This window comes from Scardinius erythrophthalmus, assembly GCF_964197995.2.
Source record: "Scardinius erythrophthalmus genome assembly, chromosome: 16".
In the NCBI taxonomy this organism is placed as follows: domain Eukaryota; kingdom Metazoa; phylum Chordata; class Actinopteri; order Cypriniformes; family Leuciscidae; genus Scardinius; species Scardinius erythrophthalmus.
Genome location: NC_138236.1, coordinates 3,928,627 through 3,955,513, shown reverse-complemented (window position 1 = coordinate 3,955,513; position 26,887 = coordinate 3,928,627). Strand labels below are relative to the sequence as shown.

The 26,887-nt window shown below is 37.1% G+C and overlaps 1 protein-coding gene across 1 annotated transcript in view; it reads right to left on the bottom strand.

Annotated features, from left to right (window-relative positions):
- The window catches only part of LOC308704664 (mannosyl-oligosaccharide 1,2-alpha-mannosidase IA), a 215,495-nt gene that overhangs the window by 51,546 nt on the left and 137,062 nt on the right, over window positions 1–26,887 (bottom strand). Inside the window, exon 4 of the mRNA XM_081389126.1 lies at window positions 4,854–4,934. Coding sequence (XP_081245252.1) covers window positions 4,854–4,934 — 81 coding nt within the window. The remainder of the gene's footprint in view (window positions 1–4,853; window positions 4,935–26,887) is intronic.

Below are 26,887 nucleotides of genomic sequence, written 5' to 3'. Positions count from 1 at the left end.
CAATTCTGACTTTATATCTCAGCATTCTGACTTTATATCTCAGAATTCTGACTTTATATCACGCAATTGGGAGATATAAAGTCAGAATTGCATGATATAAAGTCGCAATTGCGTGTTATAAAGTCAGAATTCTGAGATATAAAGTCAGAATTGCATGATATAAAGTCGCAATTGCGTGTTATAAAGTCAGAATTGTGAGATAAACTATTCTGAGGTAAAAAAAAAAAAAAAGTCTGTCTTTTTTCCCCCCTTAGAATTGGACTTTATATCTCACAATTCTGAGAAAAGATGTCAGAATTGCGAGATATAAACTCGCAATTATGTGTTATAAAGTCAGAATTGCGTGATATAAAGTCAGAATTCTGAGATATAAAGTCAGAATTGCGTGATATAAAGTCGCAATTGCGAGAAAAAAAGTCAGAATTCTGAATTTATAAGACGCAATTGCGACTTTATATCTCGCAATTCTGACTTTATATCTCAGAATTCTGACTTTATATCACGCAATTCTGACTTTATATCTCAGAATTCTGACTTTATTTCACGCAATTCTGACTTTATATCACGCAATTCTGACTTTATATCTCAGAATTCTGACTTTATTTCACGCAATTCTGACTTTATATCTCGCAATTCTGAGAAATAAAGTCAGAATTGCGAGATGTAAACTCGCAATTGTGAGATAAAAAGTCGCAATTATCTTTTATTTTTTTTATTTTGTGGCGGAAACAAGCTTCCATACCTATGAGTAATGAAGCTCCTTCAGACCAACCCATTTTAGATTTGCGTCGGGCGCAAGAGTCATTTATCCCGCCGGTATAATAGCAACAGCGCCCGAGATCCGCCCACAAAGTTACTAACGTTTCGTGTTTGATACTTGCGTTTCAGGCCCTTTTTCTATAATATATATTTGTCTTTCTGTGGATTGGAAAAAAAGTCTACAGAGATACATAATAATATCCTATAGATCTCTCCATGTTTGCACTGTTTTTAAAAACCTTTCAACACCACTTTTTTTTCATTGAACTTAACTTTTTGCCTGTATGAATATTAGATGTTTTGAGAATGCAACACAGCATGGCACTTCTCGTTTGATCATATGATTCACTGATGTTTTTTTAAATGCCGGGTTAGGTTTAGACACCTATTTTCTTTCATGGTCTCTGGACCATCTGAAGTAACCTTGGCCACCTCATGTATAAATCTCTAGTTTAGACCAGAAATGGTTCAGTTCCTCCGGCCAGATACTGTCAGTGAACTGCAGGTCTGTTTAAGTGCATTCTGACTCTTATGTTGTGAATGGCAGGATTCCTTGATTTTATTGGCAGGAGGTTGGAAATAAATGCAGGTTGAAATGCGGACATACCCACAGGGATTTAAGCGTGAATACGCTCTGTAAATAAAGCAGCGAGAAGGATAGACAATGCTAAATTGAACATGTATGTGTAAACTTAATGGCTGTATCAATAATGCAGCACATGATTCACAGCAGGAAAATAAACCAAAAAGTCTCCATGCATGACGCTTATTCAGGTCATTCTTACGTCCTGAAAGGTTTGATACGATCACTGAAGCTTGACTGATAAAACATTCATGTAAAGACGAATCCTGTGGGCTGACAGAGGTGAAGGAATGACAAAGAGCTGCAAGCTAATACCCTTCCGTCAGCAGTGATTTGATCTTGCGGCAATTCAAAGGCGGGCAATTCCTCAGAAAAATAGGCTATAGGCTTTTGACATAACTTAATGCCTTAATGGTTATATGCATAATATTTCAAGATATTGCAGGTGCAGAGTGGACAGGCTTTAATAATCCAATCAGTCAAATAAATAGCATAGAAAGGGATGGCGCAAACCTGCAAGCTCTTGAGCTAAACTCAAAGAGCTAAGCTATGAAAGACGTAGATGGTAGGACATTAGTCTCGTTTAGCCAGATTTCGTCATATCAGCAACAAGTCTGTCCATTTATCATCTAATAAAAACAAACTTGGGTATCTTTTGTTAGGTTTAATTTGTTAACATTAATGGGTACTTCACCACGGGCAAAATGGGCTTTCAATAAAACTTGGCTGCCTATGCAGTAGAAAGGCGAAAACAACTGAAATCAGGCTTTGGGTTCGATTCCCAGGGAAAGCAAGAACTGATAAGAATGTAAATGTGTACCTTGAAATGCAATGTAAGTCGCTTTGGATAAAAGCGTCTGCCAAATGCACAAATGTAAATGTAAATCGGTGCTACCTTCCCTTTTGACAAATAGGTAGGAAAACTTCAACACCCATAATGCACTGGGCATGTTGCCGTCCAAGGCCACTCCCACCAGTCTTCTACGAATACGCTTACCAGAGTCAAATACTGCATTGCTTTAATACAGGGATGTCCAATCCTGCTCCTGGAGGGCCACTGTCCTGCAGAGTTTAGCTCCAACCCCAATTAAACACACCTGAACCAGATAATCAGGGTCTTACTAGGCATTCTAGAAACTTCCAGGTAGGTGTGTTGAGGCAGGCTAGAGCTAAACTCTGCAGGACAGTGGCCCTCCAGGACTGAGTTTGGACACCCCTGCTTTAGTAGGAAATATAGCAAACTTTGCAAAATAATAGTTTTGACTTGTATTGTTCCCGGCTGCAAGAATTGAAAGAGTAAACGTTTAGAGGGAGTGAGTTAATTTCGGTTTCTGGTGAAGGATCCAGCGTGTTGCAGAAAGCGACTATACTGTTGGCTTCAAAGAATCATAAATATGGAAAAAAATGTGCGCCGTAAAATCTGAAAAGCCTCCGTTTATAGTCCAATCTGCTCTACACTTCTAGGTCAATTACCAATAAATGTGCATCAAGGCACTGATGGATGAAAGTAGCAGTTTCTGCTGGATTTGACAGTAAATTAGCATACATGCTTTTACATACAGCAGTAGTATAACGCCCTTCGGTTTCACTAACAAGGGCGATACAGCTGACTGATGTTTTGGAGGTAATTGGAATAAAGGATTCATCTGTAGCCTTTGCTTGTAAGAATTATTTCCACAGAGCGGGAAATTACAGCCCAGTCTGTGGGTTTTGAGTAGTTTGCATAAATCCACTGGTTTCTGAAGTCATATAGATGCATATGACGTGAACCTTCAAGTGAGTCTCGGTTGATACGAAGAACACAAGATTTGGGTCACCTTTACTGAGCAGCAGAGTGTGTAATGAACGCTAATAGAATTTTACTCTCTTAGTATCATATACAGACCTTTATATGAAGACTGAATCTTGGGTAAAATGGAATTTTTTTTTTTCATCTAACATTCATTTAAAGTAATTCATGGCACATATTCAAGGTCAAGGTTGTCTAAGATAATGCAAATACTGACTCTTAAATAAAAATGACAGTTCTTAAAGAAACAAATGAAATTAAGAAATTTAATTTCAGCTTACATCTTGATTTTTTTTTTTGCCGTTTAAACATATTTTAAACCTTGTTTTGTCTATTTTAAATAATAAGATAATAAGAATGAGAACATAAGCCATCTCAGGCTTTCTGTGAATGTTAGAGATGATAGTGTCGGTCATATCATGACGTTTTGCCAAGAGACAGAAAGTGATTCTATCGACTATCACAACAAGAGCAACTTCAACTTCAAATCGAGCTCTATAGCTGTAAATCCTGCTGTTAGCCTGAGATGTTTTCCGACCTCATGCTGTCCGGGGTGATTTACACACGCCTCGCCACCGTGGCCGTTTCGCAAAACGGTTTTCCAATCACCCGCCCTTATCTGCAGGTGGTGAAACCCCCCGGAAACTCGGAGACGGATGAGATAAATCTACATCCAGAACACACACATTCCCTGTGTGCATGAATGCAGGGATAGATCGCTGCAGACTGCTGAGATGCTGATAGATTCATCAGAAATGGTGGACAACAAACTCCCTCTACAGTGAGAGACGGAGGCAGAGACTCATACACACTTGCAGTGAAGTGCAGAACTAAAGCATCTTAAACTGATCATGTTTATGTTCACATCTATCAGAGAGCAAGTCTGTAATGAGCCAACAGCTAATCAAATTACATACACTGTCTGGTCATGCTATATGAAAATGATATGGTCATGCTAGCAATTTATAACATAAAATACAAATAAATTCAATACATGTAAATGCAAACCATTAAAACCTCAAAAATATGCCTTTCAAAACAAGTTAGTCAATTCAATTAAGCCCTCGTCTTTATTACAAGTTAAAGCATGAAGAAAATACAGTCACCTAGTTTAAGTTCATGGATTGTCACAGTTAGTTAACTAGAAAAATTAACTATCTACCATTATTCAATATAATATTTGCATTGAAATTAAAATGCAATAACTATAATATTCAGAAAGAGGTCTTTCTTTTTCACTTTAATGCAAGTGACTCAAAATGATGGAGCATGACACATTTTACAATGTATTCGTACTATATGCTTCCATCTCAAACATATGTCAATATCGAGCAAACATCTCAATGCTCAATGAAACATCAAACCGACTCATCTGATGTGTATATGTGGTACGTGTGTCTATATCTGAGACAGATGAACACAGATGGATGGTCTCAGAAAACGCAGAGCATCTGTCTTCCTCTTTGACTAATTCTGACTGAAAATCAATTTCCATTAGGCTGACTCACAACTCCGAGTGTCTATGGATCGCCTTTATTTTATTGTTGAATCTCTATGCCATCAGTTTCAAATTGGGCCTGTTACAGATAAACCACACATGAGATCATTTCGCCTTAAAACAGACCTTTCTCTGGCTGTAATTCATGTGATTATGCATTAACTCCAGTTCCAGTTATTTACATAAAACAAGTTAGTGAGAGATCGGGTGAGATCGAATCTTACCTCAGCGCCCGTCAGGTAGAACGCAGAGAGAAGACCACCGACGTAACGGATGTTCACCTCAAACAGGGACGCCTCTCCGTTCTGCAGAACAAAAACAACATTAAGAGTTTAATCTTTGTTCTTCAGCAACATTATAAATGACATACTTTAGTAAATGAGGAAAACATTCTTCAAAATGTTATAGCAAGGGCACGTTTGACCTAAATAGGGGTTGGGAAAATAAGTGGGGAACAAAAATAATAAAAATGCATGCAAATCTTAGCTTAGCTTAAAGCGGCCACATGAGGAATCACATTTTTCTTAATCCTTGTTCATTGTTAGGCATAACTTTAGGATTTATGTTTTTGAATTGCATATAAAAATTCCATCCATTTGGATTACACAGTTTTAACAAACTAAAAAATTGATACATATTTATATTTATAAATATATCTGACAAATGACTGACAAATATGCATCACATTAACTTTATTAGATAGTTTATGTTAAAACTGTGTGATCGAAATGCATGGAAATTGCATATGCAATTCAAATACAAAAATCTTAAATTTAGGCCTCAGTATTTTTCCGAGTGTATGAAACTTTCAAAAACTCTATTCTTAAGGGACAGAAAGAGGGAAACTATTACTTTTTTGGCACAATAAATGCTCCTTAGAGAAATAATGAAACGCATAACCCCTTTATAGTGCATTCTACACCTCAAAGAGTGATTTCTGAATCCGCACAGCCCTGACCTCTAGACGTATCGCTCAGCGACCCGTATTCAACAAGCCGCAGTGCTTTCCTTCTGCAGGGAACCTGCCAAGATCTCTGAGGCCAAGGCCGGCAGAGTAGACCATTATTAAACACTTTAAATTATGTTTCCTGCCGTTGGGAGTCAAAGGAGGCTATTGATTTATGAAGAGTATGGGAATAATAGCAGTTGTGTAACATGTAATTTCCTCAGCAAGTTTGTTTTTCCTATTGCAATTTTTTTCTCGCTGATTTTGCTTCATCAAACTTCAAAATGATTACATTCGAAATCACTGATCGAAGTGATCTAAAGCCTGTTATTATATAAAGGAACAGTTCACCTGAAATTAATTCATCCATCTACTTTCTTCAACGGAACACACACAAAAAAACTGACTAAACTTTTATAATAAAGATCTAAACAGTACAAAATGCTCCATAAAAAAGTTTTTCTTTTCTTTTTTTTACTTTAGAAGACTAACTATATGGTACACAAGTCATATGAAATTTTTAGTTTTTGTCTTTAAGAGCTTGAAGGGCTTTAAAATAATAATGACAATATTTCATTTTTTGAAAACTATTCCTTTTTAAGAGTCTAAAAATTAGTCATAATGGGGCTGTTCATTTAACCTGTTCTTAAATTATACAAAAACAAAAATATACCTCTTTGTAAATTCTCTAATAAGGGATTTTCCTGCCATCAAACCATTTCAAGCTTTTAGATCAGATTTGGACTGAACAAGTCTGTGTTGTTCATACTCGAGACCAGCAAGCCACAGCAAACAAACCTGCGCTTGCCATGTAGTCCGATTCACTATAAATGACTCAACTGAATCAGTCCTTCACTGAATGAACTCTTCACTGCGTCAAAGCAGTTACTGAATCAACAATTTAGGTCTGGTAAAAGACAACACAAAAGAAGATATTTTGAAAAATGTCTGTAACCAAACAGTTGATGGACCCCATTGACTTCCATAGTATTTTTTTTTTTCCTACTATGGAAGTCAATGGGGTCCATCAACTGTTTGGTTACAGACTCTTTTCAAAATATCTTCTTTTGTGTTCAGCAGAAAAAATAAATTCTTACAGGTTTGAAACAACTTGAGGGTGAGTAAATGATGACAGAATTTTCATTTTTGGGTGAACTATTCCTTTAAGCCAGGATTAGGCCTTAGTTCAATTACGACATTTAAGTTAATAAACATGAGACAAAACAATGGCACTGACATATTTTAAGATCCAAGTTGCTTTCAGCTAAAACGGCTCAATGATGCATTTTAGTCTGGGACTAAACCTTAATTGTCTGTGAAACCAAGGGAAAATGATCTAAATGTTGGCTTACATCACCCACCTCATACAGTACATTATTAAATAGACCAAAACTGCATTAAAATGTGGTGTTTTTTTATCCAGTTGGCGATTAGATAGTGGAGACGATTAAGAGGAGTTAAAGCCTGGGAGAGCCCCTAAGGAGATATAATATGTCAGCATAATTATGATCACTTGAGTTGAGGTGACAAGAGTCCTTATTGACTCGCGGCCACTTACAGGAAAGGAAGCAGAATCTCTGGAGGAGATGATAAGAGAATTATAGCAGAGAACTGTAGAGAGCAATCACCTCTTCAATCCATTCATCGATGCACTGATCAACAGCACACTTAAATCTCACTCACATCTGACATCCAAAAACGGTTCCAGCTCAATGTGTGTCTGAAGCATTGCAGACATCTTTTAAAGCCGTCTTCAGAGCAATATGTCAGACAAAGAGAGAGGAGTATCCAAAAAACACAAGACTTTACCGTGAGCCAAATGAAAGTAATCCCAACACACACACAGAGAGTATTTCCGTCTTAAATCAGCTGCGGCACAATTCACAGCGGTGAAAAAGAGCATGTTTGAGGAAAGCACCCTAAACAACCACGAATTAAGAGAGGTTTTAAAAGGATTATCCTGAAAGAAATCGAACAAATCCCAAGCTACAGCGCTTAAGTAGGTATTTGTGGGTACATATGTTTGTGGATGGCTTTCCATTTATAAAACGCAGTGTATACACTGAAAAAATAAATAAATAAAAATGGTGTATAGGAACGATTTTCACTCAGAAATTGCATGTATCACATTGAATAAGGGTACGTTTACATGACAACGATGTTCTTAAAACGGAAACGTTTTTCCATTGCATTTTTCAAGTAGAGAATTTTGACAAATTTGTCAAAATGATCCTCGTTCAAATGGATCCGCGAAAACGACGAAAAACGCTGTATTATGCGTGTCAGGCCAATAGTGGGCGATGACACTCTGTAAAGCGTAACAATTCACATTTTGTAGTTTACACAGAGACGAGAACGGTATCAGTTTGTGTCCCAAAACGCTGCTGTTGTGTAAATGAAGGGCCAAAATGCATTAAAAAGTTTTCTGTTTTTAGTTGAACGGCCCCCTAAACATGAAATTCTGAAACACTGAAATAGTACTTTCTTGTAAAATGTACTCCAAAAATCTTTATGTTGCAATGTTTATAAAATAAAGAGTAAATTAAATTAAATGGTATTTTCTTGTAAAATACACTCCAAAAATCGTTATGTTGCAACATTTATAAAATAGAGTAAATTAAATTAAATTAAATAGTTTTTTCTTGTAAAATGTACTCCAATAATCTGTTTATGTTACAATATTTATAAAATAAAGAGTAAATTCAATTCAATAGTATTTTCTTGCAAAATGTACTCCAATAATATTTGTTTATGTTTCAACATTTATAAAATAAAGAGTAAATTAAATTGAATTGAAATAAAATGAAATTCAATAGTATTTTTCTTGTAAAATGTACTCCGACAGTCTGTTTTATGTTGCAACAAAATTATAAAATAGTAAATTCAATTCAATAGTATTTTCTTGTAAAATGTACTCCAATAATCTTTGTTTATGTTGCAACATTTATAAAATAAAGAGTAAATTGAATTAAATAGTATTTTCTTGTAAAATATACTCCAATAATCTGTTTATGTTGCAACATTTAGAAAAATAAAGAGTAAATTAAGTTGAATTGAAATAAAATGAAATTCAATAGTATTTTTGCAACAAAATGATGAAATAGTAAATTCAATTCAATAGTATTTTCTTGTAAAATGTACTCCAATAATCTTTATGTCGCAACATTTATAAAATAAAGAGTAAATTCAATTCAATTAAATGGTATTTTCTTGTAAAATATACTCCAATAATCTTTTTATGTGAGTAAATTGAATTGAATTGAAATTAAATTCAATAGTATTTTCTTGTGAAATGCAACACAACAATCTTTGTTTTATTAATAATAAATTAAAAAATAAATTAAAAACGGTGCAGGACAGTACAGTTCTCACTCTACATTCTGTAATGATGCAAAATAGTGTCCTGAAAATGTTATTTTCAAAACCAATATGTTCTTTTTCTCCACAGCGACAGGGCTTTGCTGCACTTTTGCTTTAACCTGTCCATTACCCTTCACCTCTGCGCTCCATAATAGCTGGGTGGTTTCAATCAGGTGCGTTGCGTTATTGTAACCGCTGGACCTCTGGGCTGTGGTGTGGTCATGGGTAATGGCTGCGCTGTCAAGCTAATGGCACCAAATTAGCATTTTAATTTCTGCACGTTTGGCAGCCGGTGCACAAGGAAGGCTCGTGGAGAGATACTATTGTTAGAAGCACAAAAATGGAGCGCACCGAGACAATGAATTAAATTACAGCGGCTAAAAATACAGCACGCTGAAAGCTCCTACAACGGTTTCAGGATTGAAGACGCAGCGCCGTCGTGTTGTTCTGTGCCTCACATGCTGGTAAGCGTTCAGTTGAACAGGCACAGATTTGGTTTGACTTGGATGCGTGTGTTAATGTGATTATGTGTGTGAGGATGTGTTGTGTGCACAGAAAGTCTGCTTGCAGGAAACTCAAAACCGTTCAGGGTTCAGAATAGCATACTAGTGCTCAATCCAAACCATTTCTGAAGTACGTACTGTATTTTATTAATTATTTATCAAACTGACATTTTAGGAATAAAAAAAAGTTTTAATTTCCAATATAATTGGACACAAAAATTAAAAATGTAAGAATGTGTTCCTTTTTCAATTCTTGACTTTGAATTGAATTAAATATATATATACTGTAAATAAATACACAATTAATTTTGACAAATAATGACAATTTATTCTGATATGTGGAACAAATGTTTTCTCTAATTAGACATTACTCAAAGATAAATACTGTCAAAACAATTAACAGCTATGAAAGAGTATTGTATACATTTAATTATTTATATATTTATACATACACTACCGTTCAACAGTTTGGGGTTAGTAGGTTTTTTTTTTACACAGAGTTAAAAATATCAATAAAAACTTTATCACATACTAGTTTTTGAAGACATTTCAAATTATATTATAAACTTACTTCATATTATACACTTAAAGGCAGTCAAATTTCTAGAGTTTTGGTTTTAAGAGAAAAAAGTATTCAAAATCATTTAACTTAAAAATATGTTCAAATACTTATTTTTGACTAATTCTGTCACTGGCCACAATTCTAACCATAAAATCAGGATTAGACGTAAAATAATTTAAATATTAAAATAATAATATGTGAAAATCGGCTGAGGATTGAACAGACAGTTCAGAGGAAGATAAAGGATTAGCATTGGAACATCGTGTCGCAGTTCTTAAAGGGATGCGTCGTGTTTTTTCGGGGTGAGATGGAGTGAACGGAGGCGCTAATAGAGTTTTACGAACGAAGACCAACGGACAAGCTCCGTTAAAGGGATGGTTCGGAGTAATTTCAACCTAGGGTCCTGTGCACCATGAAGTACACCCCAATCCCCCCCCCCCCCCCCCAGAAGTCTTTTTCCCCTCGGTCGAACATTATTAAAGTTAGAGCTTATTTAGAGATATCAGCCGGATGGCTTAGTGCAGACGCTAATGGATCCAAGGTTGTATCTCGTAAATTACCCCACTAATAATGCCCAGAATGGCACCAAACTTCTACAGTAGTACAAATAGGTTCTGTACTCATAAAACGAGGCATTGGAAAGTTTGTAAGTACATCAGGAGTTTATTTAAATAACACTTGCCTGATGGCTAATGCTACCGCTAACCCGGACGTCGAGGTCACTTCCGTGATTAGGGAAAAGCACATAAAAGTCCAGGCAGAAAGTGATGCATGAGGATGTAGTGTAAATCATACATTAAATTTCGGTTTGTTTTTCACCAAATCCTATTGTATATCCCCACGTGTAGCATGGGTCATTCTGAGATTCTTTAAAAAGCTTGAAGTTGGCCGCTATTCTCTGCTATTAAATGGACGAGCCGGACGTTTTTTATTTTATTTTTCCTTTTCTGCTCTGAAAGAAGGGCATATGACATTAATACAACACTAGGGTGAGTAAATATTCACTTTAGGGAGAAGTAACACTATAAGACTTCACATTGATATGTGCTGAATGTCTTCACTGGCCACAGACAGCATGACTGATACTCTCATTCGCCCGTTCTTAGGAGGCTAATTCCCATCACTTTCAGGTCACCTTCACTTTAAGGAGCTCATTCCTCACTGGCAGCCTGGAGATCTTCAGAGACTCTCATTTATTTAGATAGAGCTGGAACACAGATGGATCCATTATGTTGAGGGTATCAGGAGGCTACTTTGAGAAGAACTTTTCAAGTTGTTGGAGTGTGTAGTGCTTTTGAAGTGAAACCAAACACTGCAGAGATGCGTGATAGTGATAGTCTCATTATGAACGACACAATTCCTACATATCATGACAGAGACACTACCGGTCAAAGGTTCGTAATTATTAAGATGTTTTATGTTTTTGAAAGAAATCTATTCCACTCACCAAGGCTGCATTTATTTGATTACAATTATATTAGAATTTAAAATAACTGTTTTCTATGTGAATATATTGTAAATTGTAATTTATTCCTGTGATCAAAGCTGTATATCAGCATCATTACTCCAGTCTTCACAAGTGTCACATGATCCTTCAGAAATTTACTGTGCATACCAAATGTTTATATCTGACTGTAGTTAAATATTTACTGCTATTTACTTATTATTGGCCATCTTGGCCTTTTTGGTGGTTTTAATTTTTTTTGATGAATATATGCAGGTGTTGTTGTTGTCCTTGTTTGTTTTTGTTTGTTTTTGTTGTTGTTTGTTCTGTTTCGATTTTTCACTTCTCTGTGGTTATGTAATTATTGTGTTATATGTTGGGACCCCCTCGAAAATGAGATGATACATCTCAAGGGGTTTATCCTAATAATAAACAAATTTATAATAAAATCATTCTAATATGCTGATTTGCAGCTCAATAAACATTTTTCAGTTTTCGCAGATGAATAGAGAGTTAAAAAGAACAGAATGTATTGTTACTGTCACTTTTGACCAATTTAATGAGTCCTTTCTGACTAAAAATACTCACTCCAAACCTTTGAATGATAGTATATCTCGAATTCCACAAAAATATTAAGCCGCACAACTTAACATTGATAATAATAATAAATGTTTCTTGAGCAGCAAATCAGCATATTATAATGATTTCTGAAGGATCATGTGACACTGAAGACTGGAGAAATGATACTGATTATTATTCAAAAGATAAAAATATATATATATATATATATATATATATATTTTTTTTTTTTTTTTTTTTTTTTTAAATGACATTTCACAATTTTACACTTCTTTATTGTATTAAAATTAATCCAGGCTTGGTGAGCTTAAGAGACTTTTTTCAAAAACATTAAAACACATTTATTCAATTCTTAATAATTATTCAATTAATATATTGACGTATATATTTCAACATTTTCCAAACAATAGTCACCCTGTTCCTGAGCAATACAATCCGACCACCTATAAATCTCCTCTGGACATGTTTGAAGCCCATCCACTTAAATGCTTACTGGCAAATTAAAAGACAAGGTTCATAATTAAGATAGACCCAACAGAGTAATTAGACCCAATTACAGCCAATCGTCCTCCTCACAATATCTCTCTCTCTCTATTACACTTACCTGTCAATACAACAACGAATAGAGGAGAAAGTCATTACCAGCAGCAATTCTAGACTTTCAGCTTTAAGGCGTTCAACCCTTAGAGTGTGATTTTTCTTGATGTGTCCCAACTTCCAGTTTCAATAGAAAAATATGTCAACAGGAAAAATGGTGTAGGACTTGATTTTATTTTACACAACAGAGCACAGCAGTGACCGCCCGCTTGTTCAGTGCCTCAGTTTCATTCATTTCCTTGAGCTCTATAAGCCTGAACCAATACCAACCTGTTCTGAACTGAATTACATTACAGCATATGATTTTAATCTGAAAATATGGAAATAAGAAAAACATATAAGGCTGTATATTTACATTTTTATGAGGGAGTGAACCACAATCCCATGAGCCACTGAGAATGTATAAATCAATGAAAAACTAATGAATTATAGTCATTGATATAATTTAAATGCATTGCAAAATATTCTTATATATATATATATATATATATATACACAAGTATAAATATATATAGCATGTGAATTAATAACTACTTTTAATTAGTCTGTTTGAGATCGAATTAAAGGTACAATATGCAAGAATTTTGCATTCAAATATCCCATAATCTCAAGGCCAGTGTTATATATTTTGTTAAGTTGATTACTTACAATATCCCAAATGTTTCCAACTATTTTTAAATCGTGAGAAAATTGCGATTTTAACCAAGGAAACGGGGCGTTAGAGCAGGGGGGAGATGGGAGTCGCCAGTCAATTGCGTCATATCCGCGTTACCCTTGGTTTCCGCTCGTATTGCGTGGAGTCCTGGACAAATGCGGAAGTTGTAGTTGTAGCGTCTATCAAGCAACAAACCTTAGCTTGTTTCTTGCAGTAGTTATGGAACGCAATTATTCTTTACCGATTGCAGCTGGTTCTGTCGACAAAGCATGCTTAATTTTATATTTTCCAAATGTAGCATTCTGTAATAGTTATGTTTATGTAAGGGAAGTATTATTGCTTTAGATTTGTGTTTAGTTTATTGGCATTGTTTATCACGTCTGGTGTTTATGGCCATGTAAATAAATATACTGTAGCATGTGTTAAACATAAAGATTAATCAGTATTTTGGCAAATGATGTGGGTATGTTTGAATGTACTTTTACAACAATTGTTTAGAACACGTAAAACTGCGCCGCGTTATCACAGCAATGAATTCGACATACAGTAACATCTATGATAACCGATTTAGTATTAAACCTGGCTTTTCTTGCTGTTAATTCATTTTAATGAAACAAAAGTGTGATGAGGTTCAAGAGTCAGGAAGGAAGAAGACAGGGGTCGCGTGACTGGGACTCGTCCTTTATTAAAATAAAGCAAAACAAACAAAAGTCATGCCCAACGCGCATTCACCGTGGCAACCTCGACGGCACAAAACAGTTCAAAAATGAGAGTTCGGATCCACCGGTTTTCTTTCTCTGCGTCCAATTTTCACTTCAGTCTCTCTCTCGTTCCAGCGCGCGGCTCATAAGCGGTCTCTCCACGCGGATGTTCGTCATTTGCGCTTGACCTACTTGCGTCCCGCTCGTCTCTTCTCTCTCCCATTACAGACCGCGCTGAACCACGCCCCCCTCTCCACAAAAAGCATGTCATTATAAAAATAGAACTTAGCCTCATCCATGAACATGATTTTTCGATTGCCGTCTGACTGATTTACATCCACGGTGGAGTTTAAAACGACAGTTCCCATCATTCCACGCTCCTTCACATCGTCATCCAGCTACGCCGTTGTTGTTGTTTGGATGTAGCGCCCTCTAGCAGCAAAAAAAATCTTGCATATTGTAGCTTTAATGCTTGATGTTTTTCTATAAATTACAGACATGGCACCAGAGGACTATTTCTCATTTTTCTCAGTTATTTTGCTTTATTTCCAGATTCAATCATAGGCTCGTTCTTACGTACTAGCACGTGTGCACTCTTCAAGAACGACACTTTAAATCTCTTGACAAACTAAAAGACGTAAATGACATTTGTATGTTTTCTAAACTAAAAGATATAGATTGTACTGGATGTCAGCTTGCTTATTTTGCTCAAGATAAGGATTTATTAAGTCCACATGTCATGCAAACTAGAAACTATGCTGGTAACCACAGCTCGAGAGCTTTCGTTTTCAATCACACAACTTTGCGATGCTGTTTGCGAATGTTCGTTAGAACTATGCTGATAACGACGGAACTTGCGACCATAGTGGCTAACGATGCTTTTGGGAAACGTACCCCAGTTTAGTTCCTGTATGAAGCCTCTCCTTCCGAAAAGCACACTGTACTCTGATAGGTCGGCTGGACCAATGTGTTGTGATTGGTCAACTACTTCAAGTGTGTTTGGGAAATGTCCCGCCCTTCACCATAACACGCCGTTTCAACACACCGCTAACTAACTAAACCAGGCCCCACCCCTTTATTTAGCATATGCCTTATGCGGGATTTATTTAAATGAGGAAAATTATGACGTGTTTGTTCCCGGAAGAAACTCAAGACTCCAATGGAGGTGTTTCAGGGAGTTCAGAAACACTGACACTGATATAGAGAGGGACTTTGTGCTTTGGAACTTTTTTTGCATGCACAAACTCTCTCAACTTTTGTGATTTACACTTTTTCCTCTCTTCTTCTATCTAGTATCGATTTTTCTTCTAATCTTGGAGTCAAGCCTTGAGAAGGACAGAGGCTTGGGCCAGATGATTTTGTATATTTATATCTTTTAGTGTTGGGTCACCTTCATCAATCATGTATTCCCACTATTAAAAGAAATTATTCCCAGCCAGCAGAACCCCCTATCTGACTATAGCATGAATTATTAATACATTGATTCTGGAAAGGCACAAGTGTGGTAAAAAAAAAAGTGCATTAAAACCACAAAAACACAGATCATCTGACCTGAGAATGAAGAGGCACATCTGACCTTGAGAAAAGGCTTGTTTTCTTTTTTCATTTATCAAAAAACAATGTTAGCGACCTCCTGAAAAGAGGCTCCTGCTCCGGGCGTTCCTTCACTCATCTGGACGCTCACATGCAAGACAAAGCTCTGATTCTCAGTGTGAATCTACTGAAATCAATGCATTCACTGACACAGTAAAACTTACTCTCAGGCCTTGCAGTGTAAATGCAGCCTATGATGCACAATCTCTAGTGTGTCGACGTGCAACAGTGAGTTAATTAAATTCACAAGCAAACAAACCTGCGACTACATTCGACACTCAGTTCACACTTCAGCTGCCGAGGGGATTCTGCCGAGACGATAGACAACTGAGGATCAAATTCATCAACTTCATCAAGATCAAATTGAAATGCATTAAACTGCAATCTGGAAGACTAATTGAACTATTAAGAAATAAATAGAAGTCTGGAAGAAACACTGAGGCGAGATTTAGAACACACATTTATTTGTTGCCAGGGGCTCCTGACGCCTGAGGTGTGATTTACTCGCGGCGCACCACCAGAGTTTTTCTTCTTGTTGTTAAACTTTAGTGTTTGAAAAACTGATGCGCGCTGCAAAGGTTTGCTGGAAGCTGCTTTTGGGCATCACTTGATAACTGAGTTTAAGATACAAACCTAATCAAATCTCATTCTACAAAAGGCCTTTCTGATTCACTGCTCTATATCAATCCTTTGCTGAATTCAATAACTGCTTTTGCACAAGTAGCGGCAGTTAGACTGCAGAAAAGTGTTAAGGGGTGGTATAATGCCCTTTTCGAAAGATGTAAAATAAGTCTCTGATGTCCCCAGAGTGTGTGTGTGTGAAGTTTTAGCTCAAAATACCCCACAGATATTTTTATATAACATGCTAAAATTGTCCATTTTTGAGGGTGAGCAAAAACGCACCGTTTTTGTGTCTGTCCCTTTAAAGGCAAATGAGCTGCTGCTCCTGGCACAGAGGGCGGAGCTACAACAGCTTGCACTCACACATAGACATGCACTGAAAATTTCTAAAACTTTTAGCCTTTTATGTTCAAACCGGATTCAGACAATGATGGAGAGACTCTAGAAGAAGTGACAACATGTAGAAGCAACAGGACATTTCTTAATGGTTAGTTGATGAATTTATGCAGCTTATGTGTAGTTATCTTCTAGTCATTGATTAGCATATTCTGTCTTGATAATCTATAAATCGTGTTCAGGGGGCGGGGTTTATGTAAATTTTAGGGTTGGTGATGTCACTAACCCAGGAGGAATGTCCTGTAGTCCTTTGTTGTAGTCCTTAAAAAACGATTTCTTTAAAAGCAAATATCTCCCTTTGCTTTGAATGTTGTAACTTTGCAGATGTTGTTTATGCTCAAACAGCAACATTACACACTAACTAAAGTTAGAAAAGTCAAATCATAATCAACCGCCCCTTTAAAACATCAGTTATCAATCACTCTCAGTTAGATATGTAAACTACATGAACACCTGTGCATGTCTCCAGATGGGGGAAACTCTAACTGTAGTGAGGGAGACACCATCAGTTTCTCTCTCTCTCTCTCTCTCTCTCTCTCTCTCTCTCTCTCTTCGAATGACACCCAGGAGAGACTCTCAGCAAGGAAGTCTCCATTCAAGGGCTCAAAGAACACGCTAATTATCCGCCCTCTTATTTTGCCTCTTCAAAGGATGCGTATCTTCCCATGGAATATCATTTGCGCAGTATGGTTAGATAAGCAATAATGTCAAATGCTCATTCCGAATAAAATCTTTGAAAATGTCAACCGTGTCCATGGAGAAATGTGCCTGACATCAACTGGAATCCAGGTGAGTGGATTCCAGGAATTAGAAAAATGGAATATTCCAGGCTAACTGATCCTTCACTAATTGAAGGATCAGTTAGCCCCCCCCCCCCCCCCCCATGTTTGTACACATGTGTGTGTGTGTGTACAAACCTATTCAAATCTCATTCTACACAAGGTCTTTCTTATTCACTGCTTTATATCGACATACTGCTTTACTGCTATACTGATTCACTGCTTTACATCCAATTCACTGACTGCTTTTACACAAGTAGCGGCAGGTAGACGGCAGAAAAGTGTTAAAACATCAGTTATCGATATTACTCTCAGATTTCCTAATCATTTCACCACCAATAGTACCAATTATTTACTCTACCGAACCGAAACTGAGACCCCAGAGGCATGAAACAAACAGAAGCATGAGACATCTGAACCTTTAAACCTGTAAAACTAAAGAATATATAAAAATAAAAGCTATGTATATATATAAAATACCACAATAGTATGCAAGTAAATAACATTGATAAGTGTTTTTACACCAACATTGGATCATATTTGCAGATCATTTCTGTAAAACTTAATTTAAAACTTTTCTATTGTGTGCTACTCAGAACTTAATTGAAATTGAAATTCAATTGAATGCGAATTAAGGTGCAGAATTGAAATTCGATTTGAAATGTTTTAAATGCCACCTATGTAAACATGGGTTTAGTTTATTTAATCATTTAATAAATGAATGTTTGTGCTCCAGAGCAGCATTTCCCAGAATGCATCACCTGTGAATTACAATTCAATTCAAATTCAAATTTACCTTCCTTGTACTCAATTCAAATAACCATGATCTGAAAAGAAGCTGTTCAACAAATTCTTCAATTGTGATTTTAGCAGAACCCTGATCAGTGCAGTCGTGAAGAGCTCGGAGTCTGTCTGAACGGAGATGGTTCGTTTCCTTTGAATCAAACAGGGCTTCCATAGCAACAAGAGGAGGAGAAAGAGGAGGAACGGGATGCAGCAGAAGAACAGAATGACAGCAGTCCATCCACTGCCAGCACCACTTCATTTATGCTTTTCCATTTGTTCTGCTGTGCCGGATTAGAACCGGAGAGGAAGAGAACACTCATGTCTGCTCTGCTCACCACACACACACACACCATCTCAGCAAATCAAAGGGATCTGAGGAGAGATGTAAAGATACTCCGCAGAACAGAGTGCTTTGCTCACTCCAGATTCTGATCACTTCAACAAAAAGAACAATTACCAGCATGGATTTACAGGCAGGGTTATGCTGGTTATGGTAGTCCGACTTATATTTTTGACTAAAAATGCCCAAATACACATTTTAAATTGACATTTAAAGAGACAATCATTATTTGGTTTGTTCGTTCGGAAACATGTTTACATCGGGGTTGTGGAACATTTAGAACTTAAGAATTGGCTCTCTTTTAATTCACGAGTTGGAATTTAAATTGAATTTTAAGTTTAGGTCAATAAGATTTGAAGTATGCTTTATGACTGTTAAATATGACTGTTTTCAATATTGATGATAATCTTGAGCAGCAAATCATCATATTAGAATGATTTCTGAAGGATCATGTGACATTGAAGACTGGAGTAATGATGCTGAAAATTCATCTTTGATCAAAGGAATACATTAGTTTAAAATATTTTCAAATAGAAAAGTTATTTTAAATTGCAATAATATTTCATAATATTCATGATCAAATAAATGAGCAGAAGAGACTTCTCTCGAAAACATTTAAAAAACTGACTGACTCCAAACTTCTGAATAGTAGTGTATGTGTGTGTGTATACTGTATATACTGTGTATAACGCCTATGAACATTTACACTTGAAGGCTTTTTAAATGCTTTTTAAAAACTTTCAAACAATGCTTTGCAGATGTGTGTCGTGTTTGTTAAATGTTTTTGTTAAAATTACAATTATATACATTTCCTTGACTTCATTACATTCATATATAAATTGCAGTTCTGCATTTGTTTCTTTAAATCAAACTCAATCTGAATGGCGCACAAACTAAAGTTTAAATGCTCAAGCTCTTTAAAGCAGGATGGATTCTGATTGGCTGTCAATGTTTTTATCGTTCATCAGCTGGGAAAAAAAGTGATTCCAATGATATTGTTTCCCTGTGTCATTATCGTTATAGTTATGGTGTGGACTCTGCTATTCTATTAAGAGTGATTTTTAGAACTATATCTTTACATTTACATAACATTTATGCATTTGGCAGACGCTTTTATCCAAAGTGACTTACATTGCATTCCAAGGTACACATTTACAGTCTTATCAGTTCTTGCTTTCCCTTGGAATCGAATCCATGACCTTGGCGTTACAAGCGCCGCTACAGTCTTTATCATTATAATTATTGTCCTTGGTGTGAACAGGCCTTTATGCTTCAAAAAAGTCACATAATACTACTGACTGTCTTCATACAATACAACTTTTGCTTTATGTTTTTTAATCTAAGGCAGTAACATTAGATAATGAGATTATACAACACATAAGGTGCATTACAAGCATAATTAATGCTTTAAAAATACTTCAAGTAACGTAAAATAAGTAAAGTACTACAAACTTATTTTATCGACTCTCCAGTGAAGAAAAACATACAGCTTTTCAAATGTCCAAGTCAAGTGCTGAACATTAGTCTTTTGAATAAGGGGTAGGAAATGTGAATATTTTAAGCTTTGATATTGTGGATATTGTGTATTGTTAGATGTATTTGGGTAGATGTTGTGTATTGTTAATTGTTTTGTGATTGTATGGCGAGACCAAAGACCAATTTTCAGCTAAGGCTGAACAATAAAGTACTACTACAACAACACTCAAACATCTATAAGTGTTGAAATAGTTTTCGAGAGCTCAGTTAGTTTAGCTGCCTCACAACACACACTCGTAACACTCTCAGGTGCAGAGTGAAGTGTTGAGTCACCTCTAAAAACGTGCCAGTCACATTAATGAGCCGAAGAAGCAGGCACAGAGCCTACTGCTCCAAACTTTAATCAACTCTGTCATCGGCCACCATCAGAGTCGCCAATAGCCGTGTCAACAAGCGAGCCAATGTGTTTCTGTGTGTCTGAGAGCAGCGGAGAGCCTGAAAGAGCGAATCGGGCAATCAAATCAGAGATGGTAATAAGAAAATGCTTTTTCGAGAGCAGAAATTCCCTCCAATTACCCTTTATGTTCAGACTGCGATTGGCTGATTTGAGGGTGAATCACATCACCAGCACAGAATGGAACTAATCAGATTACTCCGATCCCGCAGTATAAACACGGCCATTAGGATTCTGCTCTGTTTGCGTTCGCCTCCAACCAAAAAATAAACGGAGATTCATTCCTCTGAATAGATTCATTCTTCCGACCTCAAGATAAATGCTCTTGACACCATCCTGGCCTGCTTGGCCTCATGCTAAAGCTCGGATTAACTCACAATTGCTCATCCCAACCCACGAGAGTGCGAAATACGCGGAGTCATTCCGCTCACGGACACGGCTATTTGGAAGACAAATCTCACCCTCGTTCTACAAGATCCGCCCTGCATCACATTTGACAAGTTGGATCTGTAAAGTCGTTCGCTCAGACCTGATCGCAACGCTAAATCTTGCCCACCGTTAAACTGGCCTTCCGTCTTCCCGTTGCCTCCCAGTGTCTGATATTCCCATCGCACAAACGTGGATTGATGGATGGACAGACAGACAGACAGACAGACAGACAGATAGATAGATAGATAGATAGATAGACAGATAGACAGATAGACAAATAGACAGACAAATAGACAGACAGAAAGACAGACAAATAGACAGAAAGATAGATAGACAGACAGACAGATAGACAGACAGACAGATAGATAGACAGATAGACAGACAGACAAATAGACAGATAGACAGACAGACAGACAGACAGACAGACAGACAGATAGACAGACAGATAGACAGACAGATAGACAGACAGACAGACAGACAGACAGACAGATAGACAGACAGACAAATAGACAGATAGACAGACAAATAGACAGATAGACAAATAGACAGATAGACAAATAGACAGATAGACAAATAGACAGAAAGACAAATAGACAGACAGACAGACAGACAGACAGACAGACAGACAGACAGACAGACAGACAGACAGACAGACAGACAGACAAATAGATAGACAGATAGATAGACAGACAAATAGACAGAAAGACAGATAGACAGACAGACAGACAGACAGACAGACAGACAGACAGACAGACAGACAGACAAATAGACAGATAGACAGACAGAGACAGATAGACAGACAGACAGACAGATATATAGATAGACAGACAGACAGACAGACAAATAGACAGACAGACGGACAGACAGGCAGGCAGACAGACAGACAGACAGACAAATAGACAGACAGACGGACAGACAGACAGGCAGGCAGGCAGACAGACAGACAGACAGACAGACAGACAGACAGACAGACAAATAGACAGAAAGACAGATAGACAGACAAATAGACAGATAGACAGAAAGATAGATAGACAGACAGACAGACAAATAGACATAGACAGACAGAAAGACAGAAAGATAGATAGACAGACAGACAGACAGACAGACAGACAGACAGACAGACAGACAAATAGACATAGACAGACAGAGACAGATAGACAGACAGACAGAAAAATAGACAGATAGACAGACAGAGACAGATAGACAGACCGATAGACCGATATTCCCATCGAACAGATGCATCAAACGTCTGACTACCACAGCACACTTAGACTGCAGACTGAGTTATACACATATCCATATTTATGAGCAACAAGCATCTCAGGAAAGCACAAGAAATGTAACGAGACACTTAAGTGTCTGATTGGTAGCGTGGAGCGGGTCGGCGGAGGAGTGAATTAAGAGACGGAAGAACTGCTGAGGTGTGGATTTTTTTTTTTCTCGTCTCCTGCCTGAGTGCTACAATAAACTTCACTCATTTCAAAACAAAGTTATTAGCGTTTACAACATCATAAATAATGCATAACCTCAGTTCACAGTATTGTCAAAAGTATAAATGCTAAATATTTGAATCACATAATTAATTAGTTCATATATTTTTCTCCATAAAGATAATGAATGAATGAATGATTCATGCAATATTCTGTCAAAATTCACTAAAATACAGATTATCTATTGTCTGTCATTAAAGGGATAGTTCACCCAAAAATGAAAATTCTGCCATTAATTGCTCTCAAGTCATGTCGTTTTAAACCCGCAAGACTTTTGTTAATCTTCAGAACACAAATTAAGATCTTTTTGATGAAATCTGAGAGCTTTCTGTCCCTCCATCGACAGCTACGCAACTACCACTGACGCTTCAAAAAGTTCATAAAGAGATCGTAAAACTAATCCATATGAATTCTGAAGAGACTCTATCTATTTATATAACTGATTTATATGACTGATATATAGACCAGTGTCCATGGTCTCAGACTGGCCTCCTGATGCTCATCTCACATGTCGGGCGATTGATTGGTCTGGCTGATATATCGGTCAATCTCTAAACTTTGGAGTTGTTGACTATAAGTCATTTCCTCACTTATACAGAAAGCATCAGCTGCCATCTTCTACTTAGATTAGAAAACCTCTTTCTAGTCATAGCAGGACGGTCTCGTGCTCTGATCTCCATCAGTGAGCAAATGCTCAGCTAAAGAGTGATAAAAGAAGACTCGGCAGGAGATTGATTGAAGGCGTGCGGGGAGTGACGGATGAAGCTGGCTTTCTTTATGACAAAGTGTGCAGAGTAAATCTAGACTGTGTGTCTTCACGACAGACATCGCCCTCCCTCGCCACCAAACACCTCAGACCCTGCTGCTCTGCCGCCACTGGACTCATGATGTGATGGAGAGAGAGAGATATTATTGCTGATCCCGCACTGAATCACAGTCCTGCCACAGTGATCTAAATATTGCACAACTCTGTATGTATGTGTGTCTGTGTCTGTATGCGTGTGTGTGTGTGTGTGCGCGTGTGTGTGTGTGCGTGTGCGTGTGTGAAGTGTTTTAATTTCTCAAAGGGATGGTTCAGAGTAAAATCAACATAGGGTCCTTTGCACCATGACCTCGAGTCAAACACCCCCCCCCCCCCCCCCCCAGAAGCTTTTTCCCCTCGGTCGAACATTGTTAAAGTTAGAGCTTATTTAGAGATATCAGCCGGATGCCTTAGTGCAGCGCTAATGGATCCAAGGTTGTATCTCGTAAATTACTCCACTAATAATGCCGGAATGACACCAAACTTCTACAGTAGTACAAATAGGTTCTGTACTCATAAAACGAGGCATTGGAAAGTTTGAAAGTACATCAGGAGTTTATTTAAATAACACTTGCCTGATGGCTAATGCTACCGCTAACCCGAACGTCGAGGTCACTTCCGTGATTAGGGAAAAGCACAAAAAATTCCTTGCAGAAAGCCAGTATATCCAACATTTTCTATTATTTTTTTCCCGAAGTGTTGACAAAGTGTTAGCCAATAATTGTTGCAAACTGGTACTACCAGCAAAATATTAGTGCATTCCTGGAACTGGGCGTCGTTACACTACATCCTTATGCATCGCTTTCTGCCAGGACTTTTACGTGCTTTTCCCAAATCAGTGAAGTGACCTCGACGTCCGGGTTAGCAGTAGCTAGGGCTGGGCAAAAAAATCGATTTTTCGATTAATCGTTTTTTAAAATGTGGTCGATTCAAAATCGATTCTCAAACGCCACGAATCGATTTTTTTCCATATTTATTTATCTATTACCCAAAAGCCAGTATTAGTTTTCCTCCACTGTTCATAGGCTTGCAAACTCCATTTTATAGCTAATGCTGTGAGATTTTATGTTTGTTTTATCTTAATCATAAAATAACCTCAACTAGTGCTGCACAATTAATCATATCGCAATCGCGATGTCAAGCCTACGCAATGACGTGAATGTCCTGTGACACACAGAAAGACTCGCGCTGATATCGTGCGTGCGCACAAGACAGCCCAGAATATACAGTTCTCTTTCGTGCTAGAACGAACAATAACACACACAATTATGCCAAAATGTTTTTTTGTCGAGTATCTTCATAACATAAGAGCAGTCTTATGATGAACGTGAATGATGAGGCGCGTGTGAGATCCGCGTCTCTGTTAGCAGCGGTTGGTCTCTTAAAGGGACAGTACACAGTAGCCACTAATTATCTCTGTCGTTAAAGTTAATCAAAGAACAAAGGGAACAGATAAAAACACTCACTGCTCTTGACTAAATAACTTTTGTAACTTTAATAAGGATTAGTCTATATATACTTTAGAATTAATGCATCGCAGACTGTTTGATAACTTTATTCAATCTATGTAGGCCTATATGTCCTACCTAGACAGATAAAATATATGCAAGTTTTTTTTTATGGGTTTATATGAGGATTTTTAACCTGTTTGATCAAGGCATGCGACTGGTCTGACTTGTCCAATTTTCAGCATCAATTTTTCATCTTGCATCAAAATTCTGTCTATTTATTGTATGCATTTGAAATATAGAGTTGGGTTCTGTTTTAATGTACCCAAGTGTACCTAAAATAAATAGAGTTTAATATACAGGTTGGTAGCTCTTAATTTCTTTTTATTAATTAACCACTTCCAAACTTATGTTCACTTTACTTTCTTTTTTTCTTTTTTTTTTTTATAAATATAGGATTTGTATTAAATATATAGGCTATTCATTGAGTGGAATCGAAATCGAATTTAGAATCAAAATCGAAAATCGAATCGAATCGAGAATCGAAATCGAAAATCGAATCGAGAATCGAAATCGAATCGAATTGAGAGCTTGAGAATCGAAATCGAATCGATTTGTAAAATCTGAATCGATACCCAGCCCTAGCGGTAGCATTAGCCATCAGGCAAGTGTTATTTAAATAAACTCCTGATGTACTTACAAACTTTCCAATGCCTCGTTTTATGAGTACAGAACCTATTTGTACTACTGTAGAAGTTTGGCACCATTCTGGGCATTATTAGTGGGGTAATTTACGAGATACATCCTTGGATCCATTAGCGCCTGCACTAAGCCATCCGGCTGATACCTCTAAATAAGCTCTAACTTTAATAATGTTCGACCAAGGGGAAAAAAGGCTTCTCGGGGGGGTGGGGGGTGGGGTGTTTTCCTCGAGGTCATGGTGCACATGACCCTAGGTTGAAATTACTCCGAACCATCCCTTTAAGAACACTGCATTCAGTGAGAACATTGCTATTTTTACATTTAAAGCCAGACTACAAGTTCTTCCAACCAGACTCAACCTTTCTATCTGGTTTTCTACAACCCAGGAACCTCATTGTTTGCATCACACTACAGAACAGATCACTGAAACATTGCCACACATCTTGAATGGCTGCCATGCTTACAAGGGAACACGACAGAATAGTAGAATAGTGAAAGGCATTTAAGTTATTTATCATCTTCAGTAAAAATGTTCAAACATTCCTGTGTAAAACCATCCATGTTTCAGTATTGTAATAGAAACTCTGAAACCTTTCCACATCTGTTTGCTAATACACCAGATGTTGTTGTGATTAATGAGATCAGTGAGGTGTTCGTTTTGGAGGTTGCATACCTTTGACTCTGGTATGGAGGAAGCCTTTATGACTAAGGTCATTAAAAACCAACGACTCCTAAACACCATCTCAGAGATAGGTTATGGGAGCCGACTACTTTATATTTGGCAACTTAGGACACACACACACACAGGCTGGTTGTAAGAGGGCTTCAACAACTTGGGCTAAACGAGTAGCAAAGTACTGTGCTCTGTCTGCTATAGTCAGCCGCCATATCTGGAGGAGATATATGTGAGATATATATATCTGTTACTTGTACCCATAACCTGAGTGACATGCTTAATATTGTGAAGATCCGCTGTATGCCACTGGGCCATGATTTTGTACATGTATTTGACTGCATCTATAGTATTTAAGTCCTTGTAAATAATTTATTTTAAGTGGACTTAAATAAATTGTTAAAATGTGTCCTGGGGTTGTGCAAAATTCAGAAATTGAGAACTGTCACCCTTTCAGTTCATGATTGTGGATTTTAATTAAACTAATAGAAAGAAGAATTTAGTGAATTGCAATTGATACATTTCTTTAGACTGTAAAAACTGCTTCTTCAGCCCCTATCTGAAGACTTTAGGGTAAATTATAGAAATGTACATGCAATTAATTTTTTTTTCACTGTGGTCCATAAAATTAAAGTTAAAAAGATGAAATGTATTTTATGGATTTCATTTTATAGGCTGCGGTAGAATGACTGTAATATTTCTGGAAATACTCTACAGTATGTGTTGTGCGTATGAACATGTTTATGAGTAATTCATACACACTTGGAAAGACCAATCAGAATGCATCATTCATATGCACCACTGGGCTTCTCACCAGCACAACATTCAAAATACCACTGGTGCCTTTAATGAAGTGCCAAAAAACCTTCAGGATAAATCAGAGCAGTTTGCCGCTGTGCATCAGAATGCAATACGACCGTTT